General features: G+C 47.4%; 1 protein-coding gene across 2 annotated transcripts in view; it reads right to left on the bottom strand.

Moving 5' to 3' along the window:
• Positions 1 to 846: 846 nt before the first annotated feature.
• LOC121571378 (protein argonaute-3-like) overlaps positions 847 to 11,816 on the bottom strand; it is a 29,364-nt gene continuing 18,394 nt past the window's right edge. For both annotated transcript variants that reach the window (XM_045221908.1, XM_045221909.1), the window contains exons 3-19: positions 11,515 to 11,635; positions 11,173 to 11,381; positions 10,695 to 10,831; positions 8,551 to 8,685; positions 8,087 to 8,174; positions 7,642 to 7,789; positions 7,285 to 7,404; positions 6,876 to 7,019; positions 6,153 to 6,319; positions 5,646 to 5,830; positions 3,671 to 3,830; positions 2,752 to 2,842; positions 2,347 to 2,541; positions 1,982 to 2,116; positions 1,782 to 1,883; positions 1,303 to 1,502; positions 847 to 1,077 (exon numbers count right to left, since the gene is read on the bottom strand). In XM_045221908.1, coding sequence (XP_045077843.1) covers positions 969 to 1,077; positions 1,303 to 1,502; positions 1,782 to 1,883; positions 1,982 to 2,116; positions 2,347 to 2,541; positions 2,752 to 2,842; positions 3,671 to 3,830; positions 5,646 to 5,830; positions 6,153 to 6,319; positions 6,876 to 7,019; positions 7,285 to 7,404; positions 7,642 to 7,789; positions 8,087 to 8,174; positions 8,551 to 8,685; positions 10,695 to 10,831; positions 11,173 to 11,381; positions 11,515 to 11,635 — 2,446 coding nt within the window. In that variant the 3' untranslated portion in view covers positions 847 to 968. The remainder of the gene's footprint in view (positions 1,078 to 1,302; positions 1,503 to 1,781; positions 1,884 to 1,981; positions 2,117 to 2,346; positions 2,542 to 2,751; positions 2,843 to 3,670; positions 3,831 to 5,645; positions 5,831 to 6,152; positions 6,320 to 6,875; positions 7,020 to 7,284; positions 7,405 to 7,641; positions 7,790 to 8,086; positions 8,175 to 8,550; positions 8,686 to 10,694; positions 10,832 to 11,172; positions 11,382 to 11,514; positions 11,636 to 11,816) is intronic.

Genomic DNA, 11,816 nt, shown 5'->3' with positions numbered 1-11,816 from the left:
ATTGCATGACATCATCAGTTCCTTAGCTAAAAATTGGAAAAACCTCTACGGTCATTGACAGACAAAGAAACTAACAGTGTTCTATTGCTGAAAATGAATGTTAAATAAGACTAATCTCATAAATCTCATAAATAGCAGGAATAAAACAAAGGAAAAGTGAAATCTGTAGCTACCACAGTGAACTCTGTAAAGGTTCTGAGTAGGTCCATGATGTGGCCAGGGTTGATATTCTAACAGTACTTGACAGGTAATCCCTAAAACAATGACTGTGGCTGTATGTAAAAAAAACAATAACTCTGTTGATATTGATAGAGAATGCAGTGTTAAACTTTGACTGGCACAATGACTGCAAGTAAGTCACCATTGGCTTAAAGAGAGAGTAGAGTAAGTGGGCGAGCAGCTTGCCGTATGAAAAATGGCATAGCTGTGAATCACGAGCATTCTTGACTAACAGGCATCGTCATGGCAATCAGACTTCTACGACAAGCTGACAGAGACATGTAAAGAGGACAACATATGATTGAACCCCATGGATAGACAAGTCATCCTATCATTCATCACTGGGTTGAGGAACAAGACTGATCCTCACTGGACCTGCTATGCCCCCACGCACCCACCCACTGAAACCATCCTTATCAATTCCCCTGTCCTGTCTTCTAGACTCTGGCATTTTGAAAGTAACACAAAGCAAAAGTTGAGCTGCTGTCAAACCTGTAAGGCGAGGACATGACAATATCAGAGACCGTCCATAATGAATTAAAAACACAGCAGAGGAGAACGGGCCGGGAGAGGATTGGCTGGTTTCGTATTGCATAACGTTTCTGTACTCCCCTCTGGCTGTTGTTGTTATCCTTAGCAGCTTGGCATCCCCTTGTCAGGACCAGAGCTGCACCAGCCCAGGGTCCAATGTGAGACCGACAAGGCTGACTCCCACGAGGACACAGAGGCTGATAGGGGTATTCTAGCTCTCAGGCGAAGTACATGGTCCTCAGTGTGTCGTGATGAATCTGGACAGCCTTGGCGAGGGCCGTGGGGTCTCGGCCATTACTCTGCCCTGAGACATGGCTTCCCTCCGCACTGCGTGTGTTCCAAGAGAAGGAAGTGAGGAAACGAGAAAGGGAAAAGGACAGAAAGGGAGGGAGAGAACCTTTATCTTGAATGAACATGAACATTTTACAATCAATACATGACATCGGCCTCCAGTTTCTTTTTACCTGATAAACAGCAAGAGACATTGATTTTAGCCCTACAGAAAAGTATACTGATCACACTAAAATGAATCCCTTCCCCCCCCCCCCTCACCTGTCATGTTCTTTGTCCACCAGGTGGTAGCGGGCACGGAAGGCCACCAGGTGGGCGTAGTAGGCTGGGGCGGGGATGGAGACTGAGCGGGTGCAGCGCACGTAGGTGTGGCACAGCTGGTAGGTGAGCAGCTGGAACTCGTCAGCCGTGAAGCAGTTGTCGTCCCACAGGACGTGGTAGTGGGAAGGTCGGCTCGTACCCTGGAGGGAGAAGGCTAAGTCAGTAATACCACAGGGACAATGCAGGTTCTATGGAGAGAATACCAGCATTGATTCAACACTGACAATTAAAGTTTAGTGGAAAGTAATAGAAGCTGATGAAGCTCAGAAAATATCAATGACGGCAAGAGTCGACATTAGGGAGAAATAAGCAGGAGATACTACCTGAACTTGTCCAATAAGAATGCTGACTTTAGTTTTATAACATTTCCCCATCTTATGCCTATTGAACACAACCCTAGTATGAGTCTTGACACACACCTGTATTCCTGCATGGCTGCAGAGGTAAAAGTCAAACTCATAGGGGTGGGTGATGTCTGTGTCCACAGTGGTGCCTGCAGGAATGTTACCACTCCGTCCAACCTGCCAAATAAACAACACCCCAATTAAAAGCAGTTCAACAACCAAATCTATACCTAGCACAAAGTAAATCATTAATGTACAAGGATAGCACCACTTACCCGCTCGTTGCGGTCGGCACAGAAGAGGCGCGTGTGGTGGCGCTTCTGCACCACGATGTAGGTGATGCCCGGCTGGTACTCCTTCTCCAACATGATACAGGCCTCTCTAATGGCCAGCAGCTCATAGTACAGCACCTGCCACACAGAGAGAAGTCGACACATCAGCAAAGAGTGGCGAGCGGTGAAGAATTTAAGGTTGATGGCTAATAGCTCAAGATGAAGTTTAAGACTCAAGTTTAAGGTTAATAATCTATGAAGAACATTGCTATTTGTAATAAATGTATTTCTCAACATAGGGACATAATTTGACTTGGCTGTAAACTTGAAATGAGAGATTGAAGGGGGACGTAAGTATTTGAACTAACCTGTCTGAACTGTCCCTCTGACACTCCATCCCTGTAAAATATGATTCTGGTGGGTTTGTAGCGGGTGGACTTGTAGAACTGGATGAGGAGCTCCCGCACCATGGAGGCCAGGTCCTGGATCACCTCCTGTCTGGGTCTCTGGACCCTCACTGTGGCACAGTACCTGCTGGGGTGGGCATCCATACTGCCCACCACCTGGACAGGGCCAGAGAGAGGGAAATGGTCAGAAACATCACTTCTGACACCATGTTTCAGAATGCTATTGTAGGGGTCTGGGTAACAAAACAAACTAGTAGATTACCAATGTACTAGATACATCACACCCCATGACAACTAGATAGACAGACAAGGCAGTGTTTGTGAGGAAAGTGGCAATTGAAACTAGAATGACAGGAAGAAACTGACCGCTGCAATGGATGGCTTCTTTCCATCTCCGGCTGGAGGATGAGTGACGTCGGCCCCCAGGAAGATAACAGGCTGCTGGAACACTGAGGGACTGGGTGGCGAGACAGACAAACATAAGGCACATATATCCTACAGTCCAAATAGCTGTTTGCCATACACGACATAGGTGCTTTCCATCATAAAGTATATACACTGAGTGTACAAAACATTAAGGACACCTGCTCTTTCCATGATATAGACTGACCAGTGGCGCAGTGGTCTAAGGCACTGCATCACAGTGCTAGCTGTGCCACTAGAGATCCTGGTTCGAGTCCAGGCTCTGTCGCAGCCGGCCGCGACCGGGAGATCCATGGGCGGCGCACAATTGGTCCAGCGTTGTCCAAGGTAGGGGAGGGTTTGGCCGGCAGGAATGTGGGTTCGTTTCCCACGGGGGGCCAGTATAAAAAATAAAATAAAAATAAAAATGTATGCATTCACTAACTGTAAGTCGCTCTGGATAAGAGCGTCTGCTAAATGACTAAAATGTAAATGTAAAAGATTTAAGTGCCTTTGAACGGGGTATGGCTCAACAGTTTCCCATGTGTATCAAGAATGGTCCACCACCCAAAGGACATCCAGCCAATTTGACACAACTGTGGGAAGCTTTGGAGTCAACATGGGCCAGCATCCCTGTGGAATGCTTTTGACAATACACTTTTACATTTGACCTTGTAGAGTCCATGCCCAACAAATTGAGGCTGTTCTGAGGGCAAAAAGGGAGGGAGGGGGGTGAAACTCAATATTAGGAAGGTGTCCTTAATGTTTTGTACACTCAGAGTATGTGTTTCTGCTAAATAGTACATTAACACAAGTGTTTTCTATTACCCAAATAGGGGTTTTCTGCCTGTGGCCACACACACTCTTTCACTCTGTGCGTTACCGTTGGTGTGGCACCAGGATGTTGTTGATGCCCCCCAGTTTGACGTTGATCTTGAGGCAGAGGTTGGAGAGGGTCTGAGGGGATGTCTTCACCACGTTCTTCACCTGGACACACTGAGTGGCCATGCCGAGGAGGGTGTCTCCAACCCGCTTCACCTCAGCTGTGGGAGAGACAGAGGGCACCATTTTACACCTGCTGCCATATTGTAGGACACACGTAACTATGTACACTGCTCAAAAAAATAAAGGGAACATTAAAATAACACATCCTAGATCTGAATGAATTAAATAATCTTATTAAATACTTTTTTCTTTACATAGTTGAATGTGCTAACAACAAAATCACACAAAAATTATCAATGGAAATCACATTTATTAACCCATGGAGGTCTGGATTTGGAGTCACACTCAAAATTAAAAGTGGAAAACCACACTACAGGCTGATCCAACTTTGATGTAATGTCCTTAAAACAAGTCAAAATGAGGCTCAGTAGTGTGTGTGGCCTCCACGTGCCTGTATGACCTCCCTACAACGCCTGGGCATGCTCCTGATGAGGTGGTGGATGGTCTCCTGAGGGATCTCCTCCCAGACCTGGACTAAAGCATCCGCCAACTCCTGGACAGTCTGTGGTGCAACGTGGCGTTGGTGGATGGAGCGAGACATGATGTCCCAGATGTGCTCAATTGGATTCCGGTCTGGGGAACGGGCGGGCCAGTCCATAGCATCAATGCCTTCCTCTTGCAGGAACTGCTGACACACTCCAGCCACATGAGGTCTAGCATTGTCTTGCATTAGGAGGAACCCAGGGCCAACCGCACCAGCATATGGTCTCACAAGGGGTCTGAGGATCTCATCTCGGCACGTAATGGCAGTCAGGCTACCTCTGGCGAGCACATGGAGGGCTGTGCGGCCCCCAAAGAAATGCCACCCCACACCATGACTGACCCACCGCCATACCGGTCATGCTGGAGGATGTTGCAGGCAGCAGAACGTTCTCCACGGCGTCTCCAGACTCTGTCACGTCTGTCACATGTGCTCAGTGTGAACCTGCTTTCATCTGTGAAGAGCACAGGGCGCCAGTGGCGAATTTGCCAATCTTGGTGTTCTCTGGCAAATGCCAAACGTCCTGCACGGTGTTGGGCTGTAAGCACAACCCCCACCTCTGGACGTCGGGCCCTCATACCACCCTCATGGAGTCTGTTTCTGACCGTTTGAGCAGACACATGCACATTTGTGGCCTGCTGGAGGTCATTTTGCAGGGCTCTGGCAGTGCTCCTCCTGCTCCTCCTTGCACAAAGGTGGAGGTAGCAGTCCTGCTGCTGGGTTGTTTCCCTGCTACGGCCTCCTCCACGTCTCCTGATGTACTGGCCTGTGTCCTGGTAGCGCCTCCATGCTCTGGACACTACGCTGACAGACACAGCAAACCTTGCCAGAGCTCGCATTGATGTGCCATCCTGGATGAGCTGCACTACCTGAGCCACTTGTGTGGGTTGTAGACTCCGTCTCATGATACCACTAGAGTGAAAGCACCGCCAGCATTCAAAAGTGACCAAAACATCAGCCAGGAAGCATAGGAACTGAAGTGGTCTGTGGTCACCATCTGCAGAACCACTCCTTTATTGGGGGTGTCTTGCTAATTGCCTATAATTTCCACCTGTTGTCTATTCCATTTGCACAACAGCATGTGAAATGTATTGTCAATCAGTGTTGCTTCCTAAGTGGACAGTTTGATTTCACAGAAGTGTGATTGACTTGGAGTTACATTGTGTTGTTGTTTTTGAGCAGTGTATTTACACCCATTGCAATATTGTAGGACACAGGTAACCATTTTACACCTGATACTATCTTGTACATGGTATATATACACTCAGGCTATGGAAATAACATACAAATAAATATATAAATAGTATATGAACAGAGTTTTAAAAAATATCAAATGTGAAAGAAAATGAAAGTGTCTAGTCTGTGACCGTACCATAGACTGGGGTCTTCCCAGGCAGGATGACGATGATGAGCTGCAGGCCAGCATAGGTGTTCTTCAGGTGCCTGAACATGGGCTCCACGCTGTCTGATCCCTGAGCGTACTTACAGAAACATGGCTGGCCCTGGATTGGCATCCCAGCATCCTTAGAGATCTTACGCAGCTGGTCAGTAAAACCCCTGTAGAGATGGAGGGAAGGAGAGAGAGAGGATGGGAAGGAGAGAGAGAGGATGGGAAGGAGAGAGAGAGGATGAGAAAGAGAATGAGAAGGGGGGGGGGATGAGGAGACCCAAAGAGATGTTATGGACAGACACAGAGAGACGTAAGTGTTGCAGAAACCAACCAAAAGAAACGAACAAATTTGATATAACATAATAGATATGCTAATAATGCTAATTTTATGTTGATTATAATGTTATTGCATTGGGCTGAGTATTTACCTGTTGAAACAGAGACCTGTGTGTGTGTTTCTGATGTATGTATAAGACAGACAGCACTCACTTGAGGATCTCCTCGCGACACTGCCTCTGCGTGGCGAAGCAGGCGATGGCCCACATCTTGATCTCCACCCCGGTGTGGAACTGTTTGCCCCTCATGTCCCACACACCGTGGCTGGGCGTGGCCACCGTGCGGTTCTGCAACGACACCGCAGGGTTCATCTGCTGGGGCTGCCACCCACACACACACACACACACACACACACACACACACACACACACACACATACATAAATACAGACAGTACGGACATGGACAGAAAGGTGGAAAGACCAATTGGTTCGAAAAGATTGAGGAACTTTTGTTTGTATTTTCTTCGAAATTGTCATTTAATGCATCTAAAAACATTGTCATGCCATTCGTCATAGCCTTCACACAAGCAAAGTAGTAATCATTATTTTCAGAGATAGAAAAATAGAGGTGGGTGAAAGAGAGGTTGACAGGTAGAGGTTGACAGTTGGCGGCAGGTAGCCTAGCGGTTAAGAGCGTTGGACCAGTAACCAAAAAGTTGCTGGTTCGAATCCCCGAGCTGACTAGGTGAAAAATCTGAGCAAGGCACTTAACCTTAATTGCTCCTGTTAGTCGCTCTGGATAAGAGCGTCTGCTAAATTACGTAAATGTCAAGTGACAAAATGAAAGAGCCAGGGGCAAGAAAGAGAGAGAGAGAGAGATGGGGAAGCTAAATCACAGAGACATGCGGATGAAGGATGATTTAAAGGGTATGTACCATGAAGTGTTCCAAGCTTGCCCTGCCACCGTACTGCAGCCCGGGGGCCGGCAGCACACGACCAGTCACCTGAGCCATCTCGTCACGCACGCGGAACTGAAACTCCTGGACGAACGGGTCCGCCTCATAGTTCGCACTCCGCACCTGGACACAGGGAGGGAGTGAATGAGAGAAGAGGAGGATAGAGGTGTAGGACGGAGGGAGGGGTAGTAGCAAAACAGGAAATCATTAGTTTGGAGGAGATAATAACTTAAGCAGGTGGATGAGACAAGTTTCCCCCTTACTACAGTATGTAAGCGCTTTGAGCATCTGGAAAAGTGCTATATCAATTACTATGATTAATTATAAAAAGACACTCAGTAGTCGTAATACCTCCCAGTCATTGGAGGGCGCTATAGACAGTACTCACCAGCCTGCTGATCTCCTCCTGTCTGTCTGGGGCAGAGCGGGCCGTGGCTTTGATCATGGTGGACGTCTGGTTATCAGTGAGTTTTTTTATACAGCGCTGGCCAGCTACTATGTTGCACACCTGCACGGAGACACACATAGGAATATGAGTTAAAAGTAATTTAATACAGTAGAGAGAGCAGTATTGGTACAGTTTTATGCTGAGGGCCCTGAGTTCATCCTGACCACATGAAATACAATAACTCAGGGCTCTACTTATGCTGACTAAGATCACTGCTGCTGAGAGCAAACTCCCATCGCACATAATTAAAGAGAGGTTGAGAATTGGTCAAAAGTACAAAGAGCCAGTGGTACTCACCTCCAGTGGCAGGTAGGTGTGTTTCTGCTCCTGGCCCACCTGTAGGCAGGGGAGGTGGGGGTACTTCAGCTGCAGGCTGTACTTCTCTCTGAAGTACTGGGCCACCGTGCGCTCCACTGTCTGACCATTCTCCAGCTGCAGGGGGAACCTGGGGGTTCGGGGAGGAGAAACATGGAGTTGATATGTTTTTGTGACTTTGTACTCATCTAGTTTTCATGTTTAACTCTTAGGGGCGGTTTCTGGGACACAGATTAAGCCTAGTCCTGGACCAAAAAGCATTTTCAATGGAGATTCTCCATTGAGATTGCTTTTTATTCCAGGACTAGACTTAATCTGTGTCCAGGAAGCTGCCCCTTAGTCCAATATAGAGCCAATTCAAGGCATCGTTCCAGGCTGTTTCAGAGTTCAACTACACATATCCCTGTCTCTCTGAGTAGGTACTCACGTCTGGTGGCTGGCAGGGCGGCGGGTCACGTTACACACTCTGTACTTCCTCCGCATCGTCCCACAGTGGGTCACTTCCACCTTCAGACCTGGACACAGCAAAGGAAGGAGAGGAATATGTCTGAGAAGAACTATCCAACAATTTAATTATATCGTTTTAAGGGGCTTCTAATGCCCAATGCAAACACATTTTCATGTGGTATGTTCAATTGAAAGTCATCATGGATGACAGAAATCATAGAATACAGACAGTCATCTATGTACAATTTGGCAGGTAGCAAAACGATTCAGCAATACAGAAATAGCAGTGAGTCACAATACCAATATCCCTACAACCAAAACAAAGTTAGAATGACAAAAACATTAGCCCTGGAGGTCAACAGTGATGCAAGGAGTCCAGCAGCATGTTCCACTGCAGTGTTAGCATTCCTGTGCCTGGGGTGGTGGTGACGGCACTCTGCATACCTTTGATCTCTTTGGTGAACTTGACCCTGTGGGAGTCAGTGAGGGGCCGGGGCTGCTCGTCTATGTTGTGGATGTCCAGGACCTCACACATGAACTGGATCACCGGCTGGGCCTTGTAGAACGCCGTAGCCGATACTATAGATGAGAAGTGGTCAAATTCAAATAAGTTACTTCAATGCAGAAGGATCCAAGTTATGATAGTCTACAACCAAATTCAAATAGTAAGAGTTAGAATAGGTCAATTCGAAATCAGGGACTTTAATGTAGCTAAGGAACCCAATTCTGATAGCTTACAACCAAATTCTGAGTAAAAATGTTAGGTATAGGCTGAATTCTATACCATTTGGACTAATCAAAGACAGGACTGACTAAACACGATGCAACGCAACATACACTTCCGCGTTGTCTCCATGCTGCTGTGCTGTTTGTTGCTACTTGGCAGGTGCCAAACTTTTAAATCAAACTCTGTATTTAACAAATTTACCAACGTCTTAGTTTTGTCCTCACTCAACTTCTTTCATCCAATTTTTCCACCCCGGACACTTTATCTGCACGACCTCCACCAGCCGAAAAAGCTAAGTAAAATGATGCCTTCTAATTGCAGTCGCTGTAGGCCTACTCATAATATGCAGGAGAACTATCACCTTATGGTGAGGATAGCCGAGTTGCAAGCCCAGCTTCAGACGCAATCGTTAGGCAAGGGCAATTCTGTGCCACCAGTAAGTACAGGTAGTAGTGTTGAATCCCCCCACACAGTTCCCGCAGCCGGACAATTTTCTCACGGCTTCTGGAAAGAAATGCTGTCGGCATGCTTAACCGGTGTCGCTCATTCAGCCGACAGCAACTTTCAACCTGTTTTCCCCACTAAGCAACGAGTCAGAGTCAGAGCCCGAGCATTCTCAGGTCTGTCCTCCACCCGTTACGGGGTCTGAGCCGCCGAAGCCTCCCATCATTAGCTCGGACAAATTTAAAACGCTAGTCATTGGCGACTCCATTACCTGCAATATTAGACTTAAAAAGAATCATCCAGCGATCATACATAGTTTACCAGGGCGCAGGGCTACCGACGTAAAGGCTCATCTGAAGATGGTTCTGGCTGAGGCTAAAATTGGCGAGTGTAGAAGGTATAGGGATATTGTTATCCATGTCGGCACCAACAACGTTAGGATGAAACAGTCAGAGGTCACCTAGTGCAACATAGCTTCAGCGTGTAACTTAGCCCGAAAGATATGTCGGCATCGAGTAATTGTCTCTGGCCCCCTCCCAGTTAGGGGGAGTGATGAGCTCTACAGCAGATTCGCACAACTCAATCGCTGGTTGAAAACTGTTTATTGCCCCTCCCAAAAGATTGAATTTGTAGATAATTGTCCCTCTTTCTGGGACTCACCCACAAACAGGACCAAGGCTGGCCTGCTGAAGAGTGACAGACTCCATCCTAGCTGGAGGGGTGCTCTCATCTTATCTATCAACATAGACAGGGCTCTACCTCCACAATGAGATACGGTGCAGGCAGCAGGCTGTTAGCCAGCCTGCCAACTTAGTGGAGTCTGCCCCTAGCACAGTCAGTGTAGTCAGCTCAGTTTTCCCCATCGTGTCCGTGTCTCTCCCCTCCCAGAGGATCTGAGCCCTAGGACCATGCCTCAGGACTACCTGGCCTGATGACTCCTGGCTGTTCCCGTCTCCAGTCCACCTGGTCGTGCTGTTGATAGTTTATGCTGTTCTGCCTGCGGCTATGGAACCCTGACATGTTGTCCTGCTGTCTCAACCTCTGAATGCTCAGCTATGAAAAGCCAAGAGACATGGCCATGTACTCCTATAATCTCCACCCCTCACAGCCTGCTTCCTCTCTAGGTTTCTTCCTAGGTTCCTGCCTTTCTAGGGAGTTTTTCCTAACCGCGCTTCTACATCTGCATTGCTTGCTCTCTGGGGTTTTAGGCTCGGTTTCTGTATAAGCACTTTGTGACAGCTGCTGATGTAAAAATGGCTTTATAAATACATTTCATTGATTGAGAAATCACAGACTGACTGAGATGCTACATCATCATCCAGACAACATGGAAGGAAACAAGTCCCTGCCACCAGTGAAGAATATATTTTTTAAATCATTATCCATGTTCCTTACAGTCAAGAGAAAAGGCCCTCACCGTCAATGTTGAGCATCATCTTCCACATGGCGGGCCGCACCGACTGGTGGAAGCCGAACCACACCTCCCTGCCCCCGCCCAGGGGGTGGTCGTAACCCTCTGGGGAGGAGAAGAAGGAGCGCCCCACTGGGGTGTACCTGGGGGAGAAGAAAGAGGGTCACCTTTCACAGCCAGAAAATTAATTGAATTACTCTACTCATCATGTTTCATTCAAGACATAGCTTCATTAGGTTATATATCTTCTTCGAAATAATCTATACTATAGGATACTATATACTACTAGTATATTCAGGACTATAAGGGTAGATAAATACATATATACTCTTAAACTGCGCACCGAACAGAATAGCTTGTTCCACATCTAAAAAAATACAGCATAGAGCTTTTGATAGCAGTTCTACAGTACATGGACACTCCTAGGCCCTCAGACCATAGATACATATGCAATACCAGTGCTGTCCACACAGAAGTGACTCACTTCATGGAAGGCAGGTGTCGCAGCACCACGTCCACAGCGTGTACAGGGTTGGTGCTGATGGGCTTGTCCAGCTCCAAGGGCTCAGGCATGGTGCGCCCCATCAGGACCTCGTGCAGCATGTGCCAGCTGACTAGCGACACAAACTTGATAGACACTTTGAAGGGGCGATCCTTACCCCCCTCCCCTGGCAGGGTGACGTCCAGATCCACCTGAGGAGAAAATAGACGGGAGCTCAAGCTATGGCAACTCAATGTATCACCAGCACACCCATCTGACATTCAACATTGTAAATTACACTAGAAATGTTATCATGTGTATCTTGTGTGTGTGCGCACAAGTCACCCCCGCTGTGGCGACTGGTAGGGGGTTGGCTGTGTAGAGGCTCCTCTTCCCATCGTAGACTGGCCTTCGGTCCCCAAAGATGGTCACCTTGAAGTGCTTCACCATGGAGTCCACCACCTCTCTATTAGGGGCACAAGAGAGACAAATATATCAACACTCCAACATTGCTCCATAACCCTGGTCTTTTAAGTGGGTAAAGAGATGCAGAGTACAGTTCGTGTGATCACATGAAAGATCTGCAGCCAGTTTGTGTTGGTTTGAGAATGTTGATGCTGACACATGATAGGTTTGTGGGTTTGATC

This window comes from Coregonus clupeaformis, chromosome 8 (genome assembly GCF_020615455.1).
Source record: "Coregonus clupeaformis isolate EN_2021a chromosome 8, ASM2061545v1, whole genome shotgun sequence".
NCBI lineage: Eukaryota > Metazoa > Chordata > Actinopteri > Salmoniformes > Salmonidae > Coregonus > Coregonus clupeaformis.
The sequence above is the reverse complement of the archived record's forward strand: the minus strand, read 5'-3'. Positions and strand labels throughout refer to the sequence as shown.